This window comes from Alosa pseudoharengus, unplaced genomic scaffold (assembly GCF_046254945.1).
Source record: "Alosa pseudoharengus isolate Yale_2024_CS ecotype anadromous, Long Island Sound unplaced genomic scaffold, YU_APseudo_1.1 YU_APseudo_1.1_scf_9, whole genome shotgun sequence".
NCBI lineage: Eukaryota > Metazoa > Chordata > Actinopteri > Clupeiformes > Clupeidae > Alosa > Alosa pseudoharengus.
In genome coordinates, this window is record NW_027468881.1 from 8783156 (window position 1) to 8804955 (window position 21800).

Here is a 21800-nt window from a genome sequence, read left to right on the forward strand (position 1 = left end):
CGTTCACATTTATCAAAGGGAGAAAAACAGTTTTTGTAGGGTAGGTAGATTAACCTTAATGTGCAGTGCAATAGGTTTGTTGGCGATGTTTCACTGCAGCAGGAATCTATCTTTATGTTCCTCATATGTTCCTATAGTTAAAATATACATTTGATGCAGCATCCCTTGAAGGCAGATCTCACCGATATGAGTGACCTGTAAAATATTAAGGGTCATGGTGTTGAAAGGCATTGCTTTATGAGATTAAGGCATGGCTTGTTCAAACAGGACATAGATGTGACTAGGATGGCCCGCCAGGCTAGATGTGACTGACATCAAAAGAAAATGTTTTTTTGATGTTAATTTACCGCTATTTGGTGTTTTAAAAGTGACCACAGGATGGAAAATTGGGCTTTGTTGTGGGAACAATGCATCATTCCATTGTCAATGTGGAAGAATAGGATTCTGAGAAACAAATGTTTGTAGTGCTCAGAGAAAGCACATGTACTGCAGCCCCATCTGGTGTTCTGAGAGTGATGAATAATGTTTACAGTAACATTACTATGCACAGTAAACAGTAATGAGGCACCTTACATGGTGAAATGCTTAATCAAATGCTAGGACTAAAGGACATAGGCAGAAATGGTTAAGAACACATGCCTTTTCTAGTTCTCCAAGCTGTACTTCTGGCAACTGTGGTCTATGTACCGCCATAATTAGCAGTGTGACCACAAACTTAACTGTTACGTGAGCTAAGTTGGCAGACAGAGGGCAGTATGGAGCCACTTTAAGACCTCACTCCCACTGAGCCACTTTAAGACCTCACTCCCACTGAGGCCCACAGAGGGCAGTATGGAGCCACTTTAAGACCTTACTCCCACTGAGGCCCACAGTGCTGGTGCTGTAGGGTGGAACAGCAAGTCATTACTCATTAGCAGTGCTGATGACAGGCTTCTCTACCAGTTCATAGCTCACCTGTCTACGGTTTACCTCATGGGTGGCCATAGTCACACTACCGGTATATCTCCATGGTAAGGGCACCCTAAGGCAGCGGGAAGTTCGGACAATTCCAAGGGCCCTGCACTAATAGTGGGCCTTATATTATCTGTCTTCATATGTCCCAAAATATCTAGCAGAACCTATAGCTGTTCCATGGCATCATATGAACTTCTTGTAGAAGCATATGTTCATGAATCGCTTGTGGAGGCATGTCAATGATGTATTATAATGAATATTATCCCAAATTTACAAAAATGTTAGAGTGAGCATTGTACAAGTCTTAACCAAACATCTCCTTCATCAAGCAAAAGCTGAGGATGACCTCATCCTTATCAGAGCTCAGCCCTGCTTCACGCTCGCTTGGGTGACCGGCCAGGTGCACATACTGTGCATGTGGCGAGTGGCCCTCGGTCCGGGATAGCACACTTGTCACGGCATCTGTTCATATGTGCTGATTTGTTGTGTAAGTGCAAATATGTCCCTGGGTGAGAGCTCCGCGGGCGAGCGAGCGAGCGGTGTTCCCGCATCAGTCTAAAATAGGGATGGTATTCCTGCCTCGGCCGTCAGGGGCCCGTCTGACAGGTGGCCTGTAAAAATACTGCCTTTGTTCCATGCAACGCACCCCAAGCTCAGACAAACAAATCAGACCTCTGCTAATTGCCTTTAATACTTAACATAATGAACCATGTCGTTATTGGTTATAAAGAACTGGGCATGAGAACCTCTGTTGAAGTTAAGTTTAACATGTCCTGTTTGGAAAGGTTCTTGTGATGGAGTTGTTGAAGTGCAAAAAAAAGTTCAGTGCAAAAGTCAGTTAAGTTTGAGCTGAAAAATAGTTTTATTTCAATTTGACTGATGCAAAGCAGAATCAGAAATAAATATCTAGATGACAGACTTCAGTGAGGGCCTCAATCACATCCAACCTACAAGTTGGGGCCTTTTATCAATGTGACCACAGGGCTACATGAAGATAATACATGAAAATAATTCTCTAAACAAACAAAAATATCTCTACACTGGGATGCTGCCAGCAGATTAAAACATACAAGTAAACGTCCATAAATACACATTTTAACAGGGCAGTTAACAAACAGGTGAAATAACATGGTTTGAGTGAACATTCACACCTATAACATACTGTAGAATTTGGCTGACACACAGAGATAGCCTTTAAAACCTACTTGTGGCAGAATGAGTGAGATCAATAATGATAGAGTGTGTTAGTGTGTGTTTGTGTATGTTCATGCCATTGACACCCTACTTCCTACAGTGTAATAGTACCTGAGGTTCTAGCAAAGTACTTTTATTTTCTAAATTCCACAAATCCAGTGGAACTACAGGGGACACTGCATAAAGTCACAGATTTATAGGCTAATTGAGTTCAGCTAAAGTCAAACGTATGACACTATTTGAATTGTTGTGAAAAGGTAGGAATACACTCCCTCAGAACAACATGCACACATTTGAAATATGGGACAGTACATGACTACTGCTATCACAGGTGTGTGTAACACACACATATTTTTAGATGTAAAATGACCAAATGCGCAAAAAAAAACCACATAACAACAGCCTCCAGCAAATGAATTCATATCTCTTAAATAGTTTAGTCTTTTTTCATTTTTCTTTTTTTCTCAGTCAATTTTCATGATTAATTAACCACCCCAAAAAACGAGACATTTTTAAAAACTATCTACAGAACAGTGAGATTAAAGTCAGTTTCTTCTGCCCATCCACAAACTCCTACAGTTGTAGTGCTGTGTTCAAATACAACCAGCAGACACACATTCCATGGCACTTACTTTAACAACCTTTTCACATGATCTCAAATAACACAGTGGTTTCAAAAGCAGTGCCAGGTCCTTCCACCTCTTTCCTCTCCTCCATTTGCTCTGACACCCATCCTTCTTATGGAACTTCGGCTCACAGTCAGACAAGTGCAAGCAAATCACGTTACAAATCAATAATTTCATAAATACTACAGCATTCCGTCATGACCAACTGAATTCATGGTAAAAAGTGATTTCTGCCACCGTGAAAGAATAAGTGATTTCCTGCCGCTAGAATGCAACGTGCAAAGATCAGATCAAATCATCACAGGTGTGACAGGTGTTCACACTCTGAGCAGCCTACCAGTGAAATTAGCAAACTCTTTAAGACATTTTGCTCAGTACATGTAAGTTACAGATAGATAATGTTTGGATATTACTTGAAAACAGAAACAATCCAGTGACATAAATAATAAATCAATAGAGAATACACTTTTTTCTTTGATGTATTTGCCATCTTTGTTTAGGCTTTATAACATAATTTTGTTTAATTTCATGAATTTTCATTAGACTACTTGTCAATTCTAACACAAAGAAATCAGACAACCATCAAAATATCTTGATGAATTTTCCGGTTGGTATTCTGTAAAGAGCTCCATTTTCTGTATTATGAAGTAGATCCTAGATCTCTGTTGTGATCCACTGAGAGCACTTTACCGAAACCCCCTTAAAGCCAGCATCTCATCCAGACCAACAGCACGGCTTTCCCAACTCCCTGCTGCTTACTGCATCCTTTCACACCTAAGGCCACATCCTCCCTCCACATGAGCAGAGCAGTGAGGGAGTGGGGGAACTTCCTCGTTGGGTGGGGGTGGGGTGGGGGGTGGAGGGGATAACTGCTCTTGGTGTCTGGCAGGCCAAGCAGCTATCTGTCTGTCTGTCTGTCTGTCTGTCTGTCTGTCTGTATGTCTTGCCATGAGTGGCAGCAGATGAGAGCGGCATCGTCCACTTTCAGGCGGAGCTCAGAGTGGACTGCTCCAGCAGATCGGCCGTCATCCCTGGGCTGCAGCCCCTCTGAGCATCAGGGAAGAGTCTATGTTCACGATGGTCCAGCGTAAAGGCAGAGGCCATGCTCCTCCTGTTCCTCCAGCGCCACACGGGTGGAGAATCTTGGGGCGGGGAAAAAAAACAGAGTCAAATTTCAGCACCATCCATCAAAGATCAATGTGATTGTATGACATCATTAGCACTGCACTGATGTGCAGTCCCAGAGTGAAGTCACTAAAACGGACAGCTTGTTATTGGCCAAAGTCTCACCTGGGTTTGCAAGGCTTCAGGAAAGGATGTGTACGAACAGTATGGCTAGTCCGATGTTCAGCAGGATGACCATACATATCATTATTGTATTCGGGCCCTAGGGGAAAATGAAGGTGAAGAAAAACACATTTGCACAAATCTTTTTTAATCAAAACAATCCAATTATCAATCAAACAATTGATCCTGAAAACTGAAAACACAGTAACACATGCATTTGAAATGTCAATGGCCCAGTAAATTCAGCTCCTCTGATGTACAGTGTGTGTGGCCTTAGCACAGTTTTACAGGAGCCAAAGGAGCCAGGCATCTTAGAGCCTGAGCATTCCACAGGCGGCTCCATGTCCGCGAGCCGTGAGCGGAAAGACCCTGGCCCTCTCAGGGGGGCTCAGATTCAGCCACACTGCTCCGCTCTGGGGCAGGTGGGTGTGTGATCTAAAGCGCCCAGGGGCAGCTAAGCTCTGGACCTGTCTGTACCTCACACACACACCAAGACACACCATCTGATAGGGTTTCAGGATATATGGGTGGGTGGGGGGCATGGAATGTCTGAGTGATTGAGTGTTTGTGAGTGTGTGCATGTATGAGCATAGGCAAGGAACTTCCTTAAAGACATATTCATACCTGACTTGTACAGCATGAAATAAAAGCATGAATATGTTTTTAGGAACTGACATTATGCAACTGCACAATAGAGAATGCAGACTAAGACCCGATAGGTTGTGTTTAGCTTGTGTAGAAGTGGTGAAACAGTTCTGTCTAAATACATAATTATGTAACAACTAACAAGGCAATTTACTCAGCTGTCATATAATGGGGATTCCATCTTACAGAGCAGACAGCCAGTGAAGGGTGGAGGTGACACTTCCACCCTTCACTGGCTGTCTGCTCTGTAAGATGGAATCCCCGTTATATAAATTCATACATGAAGATATCTTAAGACTCATTCTTACTTTCAATGGAAAGTATGACATAAGCTTTCTCCATTGCATACACCATTCTATTGTATGTAATTTCAGACAAGCAAACATGTGTGTTCTTTGGATGTGTGTGTAGGCTTGAGCTGTGTGCTGCCTCCTACCTCATCCTGCTGTAAGAGCTCTGCCACCTCGCTAGGGGTTTTGACCACAACCTTCTGTCGGACCTCAACCTTGGGCTCGGGCTTGGCAGGAGCTTTCGCCGCGGCGCGGGCCACAGCTTTGGGCTCAGGCTTGGGCTCGGCTTTGGGCGCAGGACTGCGATCGCGTCTCGGAGAGGGCTTGGGCGAGGGCTTGGGCGAGGGCCTGCTCTCGGCGACGGATGGCGCTCGCGGCCTGAGGTCTGACGAAGACGGACGGGGCTCTGGCGTGGGTGCTTTGAGGGAGACTTTGGAGGCGGGCCGAGAGGACGGTCCAGGAGCTGGAGCTGGGGCCTCCTCTTCCTCCTCTGCAGGGGCAGGGGGAGCAGGGGAGCGTGACGGTGTTGGGGCCGCAGCAGCATGGGGGGTGGGCGATGGAGTCGGGGCAGCTGCTGGAGCAGAGGAGGGCATGGGGACCGGAGAGGGTGTAGGCACTGGAGCGACAGTCGCTGCAGCGGGAGCAGTTTCTGCCGTTTTGGCCCCAGTGGCCATCTTCTGCAGAGGCTGGATCTCCATGTCCGAGCCCTGTTCAGCCTTGTTGCTCTGGCGGCTGGGGGTGCGTGAGGGACCTTGGCTGCTGGCTGGACGCTCCTCTGCTGCAGGGGCGGCCACAGGGGTGGTGGGCCTGCTGCCCTGTCTGCTGCTCCCCCGGCTCCCGGACCCTGCTTTGGCCTTTTCTCCATTCCAGGCCCCGGGCCCCAGCAGGTTAGGGTCCTCACGGGCGGCCGCCAGCTCCGCTGGGCAGGGGGACGGGGTGCGAGTGCGGACAGGGGCTGAGCTCGGCCGCAGGCTGTCCATCGGACTTTCTGGCGGTGTGGGGGGAGACTCCTCAGACAGGAGTGGCTCATGCAGCATGGGGTCAGCATGCTCGTTCCTCTCTGCAATCTCTTGCAGCGCACGCTTCTTTAGGTATTCAGGACCTATGGACAAAACAGGATTCTGAATGCTGACTAATGTGCTAAATGGACATTTGACTTATATTAGGTCACATAATCTATACAGTAAGTGGACGTTGTATGTGTTACTGCTAGATTTCACATAGTTTGTTCAGTTTCTGCCATTTATCCAAGGGATATTAGTGTGTGCGTAAAAATTTATTCAACTTTAAACATCAACTACAGTTGCAAGGCCCCAGATAGAATGCACTTATATATTTATACATGTCTAAACGCTCCAACATAGGAAGTGATAATTATGACTATGATTATGTGCGCTAAACTCTGAATATAACAGCGATCCGACTCAGACACTAATACCCTCATTATTGACACGGATGCTTTTCTCATGACACTGATCCCGTGGCAATATCAGAGATGACTGGATGCAAAGGGCATGAGATTGGAGATGTTTCTAACTGATTAGAAGTGGTGGTGGCTCAGTATGTTTCAGGCCATTAGGATGTGCAGACAGTGTTGGATTTGTGCAGACTAATTATAATTGAGCTGGTTCACTGACTATCTTTGCGCCACATACCGGTACACTCTCGTCTCTTGTAAGTGTTTCCTTGTAGGGCTATATGGACATAATTGGTCAATTAAATCAACAAATATCAAGTGAAACACAGTATGAATACATTACTCTGGATTTCTAATAATGACACATAAAACTTTGCTACCAAAACCAATAGAAAGGTGAGATATGTGAGTCACATATGATGAATGGTCCTTGTGTTTTCCAGTGAATAATTCTCTCACTGAAGGTTTCAAAAAACTCAACTCTATTTATGGCTGTGTGTCAATGTTTGCTGTTTTGAGTTGTTTCCATGAAACTTCGCCACACTATGCGTGGGTTAGTATTATTCACTGTACATCTTGGCATGTGTGTGTGTTTGTGTGTGTTAAATATAATGTACCTCTTCTTTGGTTCTGGTAAGCCTCACACTCTTGAGTGATTATTTTCTGGTTGTTTCTATTTGGATCCTCTGGCTTCAGCTATGTGGCTCTCGGAGGAGCTCTGGTTACATGCTGTCCCTGACGACTGTTCCTGGAACATTCGCACCAACCTCATGGATGATCCACACCGTGGTGCTTTCTAGAACCTTAATGATGAGAGCTGATCCCAGAACTGGCGCGGGGGGGATAATGTGTGAATGGGGGTCAGGGGGTCTAGTGAAGAGATCTGGCGCTGAGGACCCAGAGGCAGAGATCCGATCCTTTACCCCGGTGAGAGGGGCCCTTTTTTAGCCCCTGGGAAGGTGAGTACCCTTGGGGGTGAGCTCCACCCCAGCACCCCAGCCCTGAGTCAGCAGCAGATATATCCAGCAGTATCAAGGTGGGGCAGTCAACACCTAGCCAGCCCCTGTGCTGTTCAATGCTTAACCCCAATGGTGTTCAGTTCATATTTCGATTTCTTTCAATACACAGCCACAGTGACATACAGTACGTACGTTCATATTCAGTTATGGCAGTAGGACCACACGGATTACTACTGGCTGACTGTTCACACTCTTCAAGTGTTGATGTCTGGGGAGTATGTTATATGGGGACCTGTATACATGTGTCTGATGTGTGAGCCGGTGTTTACTGTGTGCATGTGTTTGTATGTGTTTATGAGTTATGAGGCTAGACCCACCTGGCTGGTAGAAGGATGGGGACAGTTCCCTGGCAACCACCCTGGCGATGCTGGACTCCTGGTTGGCAGCCTGAGCAGACTGGTCAGCTGCCTCACCCTTGGACTTTGCATGGTTGGTCCTGCATTTATAAACACAAGTGTATTTGTCCATGTATACATACAAAAACAAATGGAAAAACACAGGTAATGTGATACTGATCTATTAGACCTTGCCTGACGCAAATCAAAGCAAGACAGATGGAGTAATGTATGTGCAGTAGGGGGTTCACCACTACTGATTATTACTAGTTAACAAGACTAGTTGATTAGTTGTTTTGCACCGGTACAGTGCTAGTGTTAGCCGTTGGCAGCAGATGTTTCATGTTTACATGGTTATCCATAGCAGCTGTACACAACTTACATCGCATGGCTAAACGGGGTCATCCCTATGTTCCCCGGGTCCTATGTTCCTCGGGTCCTATGTACCCCGCTCAGGGTTAGGGTTAGGGTCCTACAGTATGTTCCCCGGTCCCATACAAAGCGGGGAAAATAGGACCCCGGGAACATAGGTACTCTCCCTAGCTAAACGGGCCACTGTGGAACAGTTTCGATGAAGTAATTCCATGCATAGAAATGGCTAGCCTCATGTCACGCCATGTCACTGTGGACCAGTTGTGGACCAGTTGTTAAAGTAATTCCATGCATAAGGATGTCTAGACTGTTTAGCCATTAGCCATGTTGTCCACAAGGAGTTGACCGCTACCTATAGCACAGACTATTGTTTTAATCGTTGACTAGTTGACTAGTTGATGAAACCCCTATGTGCTGCAGCAACCTGAGTCTCCCACTGTCTTAAGGTTAAGATACAATCAGACACAACTCAGAAAAAATGAAACAAAACAAATGAAAAACATAGAGGAGTTCTAAAAACAAACAGGAGTTCTAAAGAGTTCTAGAGAATTCTAAGTCACAACTAAAAAAAGTGAACAACTAAATTCCCATCACACCATGCCCATTTCAATGAGCACAGTGTTGTCTTTTCTGTTTGATTCTTCTGTGTTGCCATGTCCAAGTTATAGCACAGGCCTTGTGTCACGCAAACAGGTGTCTGCAGTCTCTCATTCACTGGTACAGAACATTACTGGCAGACAGTGAGCAATGGCACAGTTATATAACAACTGGCACCCCAACCAGAGTGACGTCACAGGAAAACACTGACATCATTGGCATACAGTAAGTGACGTGTCTAGGGGACGGTAAATTGTCGTTGAATAAAAAATGGAACGCACAACGCATAAAAAAATTATTAAATAACACCCAGAAGGGTTGAGCAGAAAGAGAGAAAGAAAGCAAATCTCTCAAGGAGCATCACTGTTTGGTCCTTAAGACTACACAGACCACGAATCAACCAACAAATATAACTGTACACTGCACATAAAACACACCTCCCATGTCCCTGACAAAGACTTCTTTAGGGGCAGACTTTTATGAATGGCACATTCGGCTGTAATTAAGAGATGAACGATCATTGCCTCACCCTGTGAGGTCCACTAATGATTTTCTTTGAAGGCCAAAGATGCTCCTGTCCACAGCTGTTCCTTTGGCAGGGCTCCACCCAAACTTCAAGATGTGCCCGCTACTGCTCTCCGTGTGGAAAGATACCTCAGCAGTTGTCTGCTCTATAAAAAGCCCGGCGAGCGTCCACAGCGCTCCTGAGGACCCGGGTCTGTAAGCGACACCAACAGGATCCCAGTGGCCGCTAAAGGCCACCCTGACACAAGAGAGAGTGAGAGAGCTGCTCTTACAGTGACTGACACAGAAAGAAGAGCCCATCGTGTGGCTACTGACACAATCTGTGACCCTGGATGTTGGAAAGGGTTTTTACTGCATCTGTTGGAAGACTACCTTACTCTTGCAATCCACAAACCGAAGTCCTCTCATTGACAGTGACTCTACTACTTCTATCATACCCTCACTCAAACTAACACACCCAAAGTTGTATATATACTGACACAGGGTACAAATGCCCTGTCATTCCTGGCCAACCTCTTTCTCTCACAGCAACCAAGGGCTAGCTTGATATACTGCTGCTGAGTGTAACTGAGACAGAGCCTTCCATACCACTACTTATAATGACATTAAGACAGACGCACTGTTTTGCTACAATGAAGACAGACAAAGCTTTCCTTAATGATACATCTAATCTAAAGGAACAGATTACCATGGAGACATAAACATTCCATCCGACTGCTGCAGTCCAACATGACCGCAGTAACTTACTGTGTACAGTGTGCAGTGCATACAGGTACCCACTTTTACCACCTCTACTACTGCTAGTCACTGCAATCAGGGAGAGAAGCAACGCTACAAAGTAGTCAGATTTATGTCTTCTGATCTAACATGTCTATATTCATTGAATATCATCCCTTGCACTGTATCTAGCCACTGGGTGTAAGCGATCTCATATCACATTGGTGGATATCTGGACCAGCTTATTTTCCTGATTTCAGCTTATTTTCCTGATTCCTTATTTTCCTTATTTCCCTATCTGGGCCAGTTTATGTTTGTCTGTGTGCGTGTCAGGGCCAGTAGGTCATATTCCCATAGACAGTAAAAGAAATACTCCAATATTCCTGACGGACTGCTCCCTGTGCCTGTCGAGTTCCTGACTGAAATGAATCTGAACGTCTAGGGGCAGCAGTATTTCTCATTGATAAAACACCCTTAATGTCTGACACAGCAGTAGATGTCCCTGATTAAGATTACTCTCTGAATGTCCAGGCCAGCTTTATTCCTGATTGAGATTACCTCCTGAATGCCTGGCATGCTGTAACGCTAGCCGCTCGGCTGGAAATAGCTGCCTCCACTTGAAGAGTCCGGAGAGGGGTGCAAGGGAGGGGAGGGGAGGGGAGGGGGGGGGGGGGTTGGGAGGCACCTCTAAGTGGAACAATTAGAGCATCTCCAAGCCCTTGCTGCTGTACATCCTAGACTGGCACCTGTCCACGCTGAGTCAACACACACCCTCAGGGGCTCGCCCTCTGGCCCCCCTGGGGTCCCCTGGACCCAGGAACTGATACTGGGGTCTGGGTGGTGGAGAGGGGTGGTAGTGGGGGTTGGTTAAACTGATGACCGTGGGCCATGCTGCGAACCTCAAGTCCATTAGCATTGGGCGTTTACCCGTTTTATCTTTAACTTCCTATTTTTACATTTTCTCTTGATAAACATATCAGGGTTACTCTGATAGGACAGAGCACATAGAGATTTCTAGAACACGGCATACAAATCTTTGCACACATTTACAGATCTACTAGACCATATGTGTGAGTACAATACAACCTTTTCTCAGTTGCCAGTTGTACAACAGTCACAATTGATTTATGCCAGTGCTTCCCCTCTGTTGTGTCTGATGGCCTGCATCTCCTTATGCTCTATCACACTTGATTGCTCTGGCCTTGAGCTGAATATGAGGTAGAACTGAGACACACCAACACCAGTGATGTGCAAACCTTTACTGAAAGATTCAGAGGTATTGATCTGGCTAACAAAGCCTGACACGGCTGGCTTGAGTGGGTGGATGAGTGGGTGGGTTGCCTGCCGTTGAGGTGTCCGGGAGGAGTGAGAGGAGGGGCTTTTTGTGACAGATGGCATTTCCTGCTGACAATCTGTAGCCCGCCGAGATGCTTCGGCCGGCCAGCCTGGACCGTGCGCTAGCACACACACACACACACGCGCGCGCGTGCGCACACACACACGAATTAGTCAACCATGGCACTCAACACCCCTCTGAGTCCACTCTCTCTGATCCGCTCACTTCAAACACACTCCACACTGAACTCTCTCTTCACATGGCATTTGATATCTGTGTTCCCCTTCGGCCTTTTAACTCCGATGCCCAAGACCTGCAGTACAGTATGGGAGTGAAAACACAGAGGCCTGAGTCACATTCCCTCTCAGTAAACACGGAGGTTCTACTTGACTACAGCATTCAGGACAAAGCGATCCACAGATAGATAACGCAACTACTTGGTGGGTTTCAGTCTTAAATCTCTGTATATGGTCTGGTCTCTCTGGTCTATGCTTTGTTCGAGGGTTGGGAGGGCGGATGGGCGGATGAGCGGTTCTCTCTCTCTCTCTTTCTCTCTCTCTCTCTCTCTTTCTCTCTGTATCTGAGCTCATCCTGGTCTGTCCTGCTTCATGTCACAGCACAGCCCCCCGTCTCCTGACAAGAGATCATCTGTACTTGTGTCTGGGAGCTTTACTGTAAGCCTGGTTCCTCAAAAAAAAATGTCCTAAAGCAGTGTACATTGTTAATGGTCCTCTAAAAAACTTGAATCCACTTAAAAAGCATGTGATATTATTAACATGTTGGGGTTTGACTGTGTTGTGCTGAAATGGTGGACCATGTGTGTCGAAAGTGAAGGCTATGAAACCGAGGGATGTCTCCATGGTCCTTACTGGACAGGTGGGTTCCAGATGAATTGGCCTGACCTAGGCCATGACTCTCAGCAGATCACCCATCACAACATCAGCACGCTCATCAACTTTAGACACTTTTGGCTGGCCTTTACCAAAACTTTCTCCCAATTTGTCAGGCTAAACACTAGCCGGTTTTAGACCACATGTTAAATAGCTAAAGTGTGTGAAGTTGTAGAGGCACAGACAGGTTTAAATAAAGACTTTATGGCCAATGCAGAAACTCCAAACCAGGTCCTATTAATAGCAGATAGGGCATGTTTGTTTTTAGGAGCGAACTGGCCACGTTTATCCGCTTTGGGACTATCTCTGTGGCGGTTGTATTGAGACTGTGGTTTGCCTTATTCTCTTTGCATCACTACAAGCCTTTCAGTCTCACTACCACACGGGCCACACAGGCCAGGAGCACAGGCCCCAGAAACAGAGCTTAACTGACCTCTGTATGCAACACATCTTCAGTAAACACCAAAGCCACTACAGCAATTTGGTTCATTATTTCATTTTGTTTTACATATGATATCTAAGGTTTCATCTTCTTTACATCCATATTATATTGAGGTTTTTGTTTTTTTCACACCCATATCATATTATATGAATTGTCCTACTGTCCTGCTGCGGTGAGTGAGCCACTCAGGTCTCCAGACCCTCTCCTCCCCGTGCCGGACCGCCTGGCGAGCGGAGACGGAGAGCTATCAGCTGTTGCATTCCCAGCTGATTGTGCTGCAGCCCTTATTTAGTCAGGCCCGCCTGCCTGCCTCCCTCACACTAGACTGTGAGCGTCATTCTCACCCACCTCGTGCTCAGAAGGCCTCCTCCAGATCGTCCCCTCAGTCCCACCAGACACACGGCACAGGGCAGACCCTCGTCGCAGGCCCTGAAATATCCCATGGCCAGCGGGCTCGAGGTGACCTGTGGCTGGCCTCCTGTCTGGCTGACGTGGCTGTGGTGGGGTATTTATGTCACTGGCCTCAGGCGGACAGGCCGGCCGGACCCATTGGCTGGACCAACTTAGGGCCTCACTGGGGGAGATTCCCGGCTCACTCTTCTCTAGAATTATTCCAAGAGTCCAAAACAACGTGTGGCCATTTCATACTGTGGCATTATATTACCATCTGATGTGCTACATCTCAGCTTGTAACGAAATGACACAATCCATCTCCATAGCACCCGACTCTGGATACCTTTCAGACATTACATCACTGTTTGCATGCGTCGCACTGAGTGGACATCCTGATGGAGCTGATTTCTGTAAACACACATAAATCCTGCTCCTCCACTCACTCTCCTTGGTGAGGTGAGCTGCTGCACACAAACACACAGAGAGAGCAGCCGAGACTGCTGTGAGCAGGAAGGTGTGTCAGTGCCATGCATTGTTCACGGAGGCTGTGCTCAGACCTGTCTGCATTCAGACGGCGTTTTCTGGAAGAGCCTGAGGAGGGAGGTGGTGTGTGTGTGTGTGTGTGTATGTGTGTGTGTGTGTGTGTGTGTGGAGGTGCTGGTGGAGAGAGGGTGAGGTGGGTTGGGGACTAAGGCTCCGAGGTAAAATATTTAGATTTCTCTCTGGCCCTTGCCTGGATCTGCGGTTCATCAGTGAGACACTGCAGCTGTAAACACCAAGCGGCTCTCTCACATGAGTATGTGTCCACTCTGCACACACTCTTATAAACTCCCCTCCATGTAAGGAGATGAGTGAGTGCGCAGCAAGCATTGTGTGCGTGTGTATGTGTGTTTATGTGTGTTTATGTGTGTGTTTATGCAAGGGCATGAGTGAGTGTGCTATCCTGATCAGGGTTTTTGCACCTCCCTATGGAGACAAGACAAACGGTCCCTCTCTCTACGTATACAACTTATTCTACAGTGTTTTTACTAAATTCAAATTAAATTCAAAACTCTACAAAAAACAATACAAGGACATAGTGTCCAAAGGTCTGTCTGGAATATCAGTCTTCATGTGCAATGCCCATATGCAAAAAAACAGACAAACATTTGCATCAGTTATCTCAGCTATCAATGTTCATACTACAATGACATAAACTACAAAAACCATGGGCAAAACATTTCAAAACCACCACCATAGTGTGGCCACCATCATTTTAAGCAGTTTTAAACACAACACTCACATATAATCACTGATACGAAAGAGCAAACAATTCTTTACCCTCCCTGGGTGTGTGTGTGTATGTGTGTGTGTGTGGGGGGGGGGGGGTGGTGATTTGGGTTCTAGCGGGTGGTGTGTATGTCAGCAGTGCAAACCGAGAAGAGAATGTGTGAACGGCAGAGCACCACCAGAGACACATTGCTCCCTGCAAATGGGGGCAGCTGTAAACTGACACCCTGCTATTGCGTTCCACACTGAACTTGACAGTAAATTCAAAATGTTCCACAGCAGCCTCCCTCTATGCTGTGTACTGTCACCGCAGACACACAGTCATGCACAGATAACGCAGTTCACCCTTTCCTGTGATATACTACAAACTGTAAGCTCAGATGAGAGCCTGTACTCAGCGACACACACTAACATAAAGACATGGCAACCAGGACGTTCAAACTCGTACCCCTAACACTGGTTTATTGAGGCAACTCCACACAGTTTAGGCACATGTTGTTTCTTACCAAGAGTAAGAGGAGAGGAGACACACACACAAGTATCATTGTCACCAAAGCTGACAAAAAATGAAACCACACTTCACAGTTCTCCAAGCCTGAAAAACAGTTTAGCTCGTAATGCACTGCCTGACGTATTCCTATACTGTATAACAGTGCTCTTTTTGTTAACACTACCATGACTATAAACCTCCGTATCACACAAAGCTGCTCCGTGGTTCCTGCATGCCAGCGTCAGCTGCAGAGGAGCCTGAAAGGGCGGATATCTCGGCCTGCGTGACCAGCTGGCACTGCCCTTGAGATTCCCTCCATCGGCCCACACCCACTGGCCTGCTCCAGCGCATTAGTGTGTTAGGAGCTGACACCTAAATGGGCGCCGTCTTCTCTGGTCTATGGATAGCACTCTGTTCCCGAAAACCACCAGTCATACTCTGCGAATCAGGGAGCTAATCACAAGACTGTGAATGCTCTCTCAGTCAGAGCAGAGCCACAACAAACGACAGGGTGGTTCACAGCCACGCTCACCTCACAACATCAAAGACATGGCAACAGGCCGACCTCAGGTCACTGTTTGGATCTGTTATGCTGACACTCAATGGTTCTTTTTTTATCATAAACAAGTTGTTTCTTTGCATCAAATTCAACTCGTGTCAACTGTACCTTGCTCCAGTCCATATCTTTCTCATATTTTTCTCATAATGTTTCTCAATAACAAGTGAACCCTTCTAAAATAACATTATGGTGTTATGTTCTCTACACCTGAGTAGGGAGATGTCCCCCAGTCTGATGAGGTCACTTCCTGTCCTCACCTGGAGGCGGCGATCTCCGCTTTCTGCTTGCCGATGGCCGCGGCCCTCTGCGCCCCCTCCACGCTGCGCTCCACCTTCTGCTTGATCTTGGTGCCCTTGAGCTGGATGACGCGCTTCTTGACCGCCTTGACCAGCATGTTGTTCACGTACTTGCCCTCCTCCTTGCCGCCCTCGGCGAAGGTGGTGCAGCCGTAGCCGTGGCGCTGGTTGTTGAGCCACTCGCCCTCGTACTTAAGGCCGCTGGAGCGCTCGCTGATGCCGTAGCCCGAGCGCTTGTCGTTCTTCCACTCGCCCATGTAGACCTCGGTGGTGGTGGCGTCGATGTCGGCCTCCAATGGCGGGAAGTCCCCTCCCTCGCCCTCCGGCTCGCTGTCGCCCAAGCTGACCGTGGAGTTGGCGTCGCTGGCCGAGCTCATGGCCGACTCGCTGCGTCCCAGGAAGCTGATTTTGCTCTTGTTGCTGGACAGCGAGGTGCGCGAGTCCGACTTCTTCAGCTTGCCCAGCAGCGAGCCGCGTCGGAACAGCCCCTTCTTCTTGGGCGGCACAGCGTTGGGGTCAAACTGCAGCGAGAGCGCGAAGCCGCCACGGGACGGACCCGGGGTGGACGGGGTGACCAGTGTCTCCTGGCCCGAGGCGTTGGTGGTGGTGATGACAGGCAGGTCTTGTTGCAGCAGCGTGCCGTTGCTGTGTTCACTGCGCAGAGAGGTGAGGGACGTGCGCAGGGGAGATTTGACCACTGCGGCCATGCCGTACGGGACACTCTGACGCACGCCATAGCCGTGACGCATGCCACCCATGAACTGTCCCTGAAATGTGCCTAGAGAGAGAAAAGAAAAGGGAAACATATTAGATTATCATAAATATTTTCTGCTTCACTCACTTAAAACCTCCCCACTGAGTTCACAATATACTGTACAAGCCTTCATAAAATTGTGATGGAGCCAAAGAGTGATGGCAATCTCTCTCTCTCTCTCTCTCTCTCTCTCTCTCTCTCTCTTTCTCTCTTCATGTGTGTGTGCGTGTGTGTGTATGCTCCTACAACTAGGGATGTAATGGTATGAAAATTTAACCTCACGGTTATAGTGACCAAAACTATCACAGTTTTCGGTATTATCACGGTATTTCTAAAAGTGTGTTTAAAATGTTCAGAAAGCACTGATAGGCCTACACAAGCTGAAATAGTTTCAAAAAGTGTCCCGTTCACTATTTTCTTCATGTTTAATTGGCTATGTTCTTATAGCTTAACTTACCCTACCATAACTTGGAGTTTGCTATTTCTGTTATTTGGATCCAATGAGTGAGACCAAAGTAACCGTTCAAAATAAAACTTTAGGCTACTGTATTCTCCTGATAACGTGAGTGGAATGGATTTAATGTGGACGTGAACATAAAAAGACGCAGAGTGGCTACATGATACAGTGCACATTTTGCGGTGAAAATGTTCCAGGTGTAGCCTAATCCGAATCGTAGTTAAAACCATCAATTAGACAACAGAATCAGTAGGGTACCAGTTTTGTTTCATTGTACCAGGCCTACTGTATGTCAAAAGCAGGCTCAGATGAAGCTGGGAAGGATTAAACACACGGTTTCCACACCGCGGTAATCAACAGTGATAATCCTGATATTTGAAATGAAAACGGTAATTGTTATCGTTAACATTTTTAGTGCGGTTTACCATTATACCGGTAATCGCCACATCAAAAACACACATCAACCTGCATCAGCCTGTAATAGGCCCTGCAATATAAGCTCCCAGAGGCAACATGATGCTATTACAAGCTGCAACATTTCTGTGATAAATTGGTGCAATACAACTACTAGCCTGAATTTATTTTAACGCCATGGTAGGCCTACTTAATTTTCCACTGTTGACTATGTACTAACAAGCAGCAGTAAAGTTATGTATGATTACTAGGGCTGTCAATCGATTAAAAAAAGTAATCTAATTCATTACATACTCTGTGATTAATTAATCTAAATTAATCACATATATAATTTTTGCTGTGAAAATAAATATTTAAATTCAAATGAATCATTGATTAATCAGCATAAGTGACATTAAAGTTCAAAAACTCTTTTAATATTGTTTTCACTGTTCAAATAATTGCCATAATAATCTATGATATGACCTAATATGCTGAGGAAATAAATTCAAAAGTGCTTCGGGAAGAAGTTTTTTTTTCCACATACAAGGCATTTCAGGCCACAGATATAACCTAGGGGACACAATGAAAATAAATTAACCTCAATGTCAACACTTATTTCTTTGCATTGATGTGCGACTATAGAGTTGATGAACTCCGGTGATATGCAAATTCCTTGCTGCAGACATTGCAGAGGACTTTATTTTCAACACTTTAAACAACACCATCAGGCCGTTTTTTAAAAGTAAATGTTCCAATCAATGATCCAGGCAGCACGTTTTCTTCTCTCTCCTTCATTTTACAGTCTAATTTTTACTGACTAGAACGGCTCGGGGTCAAAGGTCATACGGAATCGATTAATCTGCACTAATTTTTTTAATCAGTTATTTTTTCTCAAATTAATTAATCGAAATTAATCAGTTATTTTGACAGCCCTAATGATTACACATGTTTAAGGCACTAATTTACATAAGCCAGTAATGATAATGTATGCTCACATACAGTAGAGTCCTGACCCCTAAAGCTCAATACTGTTCATTTAGAGATAGTGTCCTCTTTGTGGGGGGGGTGCGTATCCCCACACCACTTCCTGTTAGGGATACTACTACTTCAGCATTGCCAAACCCAGAAATTCTGATCAGGTGCCAGGAGAGAGAGTTACAGACCTCTACAGAGAGCAGATCACCAGGCGCCAGCAAACTCAATTACCCCCCCAAATCACGATGCCCTTTGGTGCCAGTCCTCAAGACACCTACCCAGCTCCTGCAACACCCCCCCCCCCCCCCCCATCCTCAAACACAGCCAGTGGTATGACAGACTAAACACAGACTGTCACTTATGGGACTGATTTAGCAGAACCCTACACTTAAATTCACACACACACGCACACGCACATACACACACAGTGCTACAATTCTAAGTAATGAGTTCTCTCAGATGATTATATGATCATATTTTCATCTTTGCTTATTCCTCTTTTACACTAAACTAAATATCTAGCCAAAACAAGGCATTTCATGGCATAATCTTGGACTTTGGGAAACAATGATCAACATTATTTGCGAACTAATTGATTTATAAAAAAAAAATAATCGACTATGAAAATAATTGTTAGTTGCAGTCTTACACAGCAGTAAGTGATCTGATATCATGATTACTCTGAGGCTGGAGAAGAGATGATCAAATGTAAAGGTTAAACCACTGTCACTGATCTCAAACAGAACATAGCAGGAATAGCTTCCCTTGAAACATAGGACACCTTTTGCAGGGGAAACTCCATCTGAAGAAGCACCCTGGCACATATGCTGACAGACTCTCTCTCTCTCTCTCTTTCTCATTCTGCCACACACAGTTTTTCCCCAAACTACTCTGTGGATTGGACCCTGACTGGCAAGCTGATCTACTCAGACAAAAAACACACTTCTGGCGCCTAATGAGTGTGTGTGTGTGTGTGTGTGTGTCTGTGTGTGTCAGAGAGAGAGAGAGAGAAAGAGAGAGAGAGAGAGATTTTTAGATGTCTCATGTGTCAGTGGTGCCCCTGAAGCTGATTTACCTGAATACATTCTCCTGAAGTAACAACAGCTCTTTTCACACTGTGGCTCATTTTAAGTCATAACCGCACGCACATTATGATATCTGCAATATGAGAACTGCTTCACACCTACTTGCAGACGCACGCACGCACGCACACACACACACACACACACACTGTTGTAACTCCATGGTTTAATGGCTGCACTCTAAAACCTGCTTGCTTTGTTGATATGCTCCAGAATCATGGAGAACCAAGCAGGAGACACCTAAGGCTACAGGAACCTTTCTCCTTGGAGCAGAGGCACATTTCCCAGTATCGTAACACCCCCAATTATCACCACTTTTGTTCGGAAATTCCAAAACAACGATGTTTTTTAACACTTCAGAATAACATTTGCAACAACAAATGAACCTTACATTTTTCAGTAGCCATAGGTGTGTAGTTTTGAACAAAATCTGGGTTGGTTCTTAACGGGAGCATTTACTGCCTGAAATATCCGATTTTGTTTACCACGCTCGGAGTGCTGGCCTGATGGGTCGCCTATTTACGCCGTTTCAATGGCACATGAACGGTTAGACCGAGAATTCTCGTCATGAAATTAAAATTCCACTGGAGCTCCAAGCGGATGTGTACACGCAGCCTTACAACACTGTTTACAGCTCTTCGAGTCACGGTAAAATGTCATTTTTGGTACATAGCTAATTTAGATACACCTATGGTGTGGGTGCTTGCGTTTCTTTAGGAATCCGCCGTCTTGGTTTGTATAGAAATGGATATTATGTGACACATACACGCAAGATGGCGGAAATACGGGACCGACGGTAATAGGGAGAGTTCCGAGTACATCCCTGGGAATGGTTACATGGTAACCATCTAGTCAATGGGATTAATATACACCGGAACTATATTTTTAAACATGACAATAGCTCAAAGGTAAAAATCGGGTGCGTTAATGATGACACCGCCCACATTTGAACACAAAAGTATCTTAGTTATAAATGGTAAATTGTCCATAATTGCCATTACGCAATTGCGTAATGATGGATGTTGCAAACAATTCGTGCCTGCATTTGTGATGTTGTGTGTGTGTATGGTTCACGGTGTTGTTGTAAAAATCTTACCTCCATCTGCGTAAGTCTCCGTGCCATATCCTTCCTGAAGTCCATTATTCCATGTACCTTCGTACTTGGCGCCACTTCCCTGACTGAGGCGCGTGCCATACCTTCCTTTGAATCCGTGAGTCCACTCGCCCTTGTATACCCAGTGTCCTTTTGTCTCTATGCCCAAGCCGTGGCGCTTTCCTTGAGACCAGTACCCCTCGTACGTGTTTCCGCTTGGCCAGGTGTAGATCCCGACCACCTCAAATCCGTAATTCCAGGAGCCCGAGAATTCCCCTTGCCCCTTAGGTCCTGTGCAGATCCCATGGCCGTGCGCTTTGCCCCCCTCCCAACCTCCACAGTATGCCCCACCATCATCAAACTCAAACCTGCCCCCACTCATGTTTCTACTACTCGGAGTGGACGCAACGTCAGCTCAAATCACTTGATACTAATAAATCAATTGCCCTCAAAGAAGTCGGGCAATCACCTTTACTCCTCTTCGTCTAATGTTGTCCCAAAATGTCTAGAAATGCATTCATGAATCCATATTCTTATTGTAATTTTCATATTTTCCACCATACAATGTCACAGCGCGCGTGTAAACTTATACGACTCTTGTAGGATGATTCCAGAATTCTGGTTCAGGCATTAATCCAACAGTTGACAGGTAGTACTTTCTTGATTCCGAAACTTCTTCGATTTGCAACTTCATGGAAACTGAAACATAGGTTTAAGTTAAAGGAAAATGTTGTCTTCTTTTGCATGTTGTTCATAAAGTTGTTTTTTGATTTAAATCAGTCTTAAAAGCCTTTGATCATCCATGGCTCGGTGGAGGGTGTCTGCGCCCCTCGCCCCTCTCCCTGCCGCCCCTCTCGCGCGCTCTCCACGCGCCTGCTGCTGCTGGAAGCGTTATAACAGACCTAACAAGGCGAGCAGATCCTCTCTCGGATCCAAAAATACAACCCAATCCTTACCCCGCAACAAGGCACTTTTAAAAGCAGTGCCAAGCACTTGCTGCCTAGGGGCTGGGCGGGCTTATGACCATATCAAGTTCAGACAGTTCTATGTTAGGATCACAGAACTGTGCGGACAGCGTCGTTTACTGAATGTTGGATATGCCATGATTTTGTAGTTAAAATCTATAACAACTTAAATGAATACGTCAACTTCAATAAACATTAATTAAATGTGGTACCACAAGAGTAAATCTGAAAATCTCAGAATAAAAAGCAGGCTAATGGACCTTGAAGATGCATACTGTATGTGCGCGTGTTTTTAGCCTTAAAGAATGGTGTCTAATTGGCCTTGTTATATTCTAATAGCCTAGCGTTTGTATGCTAGTAGGCTATGTGTGTAGTATGTATTTGGGGTGTATGTGGGGTAGGCAAGCTGGAGGGCGGAGCATGGC

At 45.9% G+C, this 21800-nt stretch overlaps 1 protein-coding gene across 1 annotated transcript; it reads right to left on the reverse strand.

Moving 5' to 3' along the window:
* Positions 1–1792: 1792 nt before the first annotated feature.
* jph2 (junctophilin 2) lies at positions 1793–21324 on the reverse strand. The gene is made up of 6 exons (XM_076277139.1): positions 20414–21324; positions 15615–16431; positions 7750–7868; positions 5143–6098; positions 4065–4161; positions 1793–3916 (listed from the first exon to the last, which is right to left on the reverse strand). Exons 1-5 carry the CDS (start codon positions 20790–20792, stop codon positions 4081–4083), a joined length of 2352 nt encoding a protein of 783 aa, XP_076133254.1. The 5' UTR covers positions 20793–21324; the 3' UTR covers positions 1793–3916; positions 4065–4080.
* Positions 21325–21800: the final 476 nt, after the last annotated feature.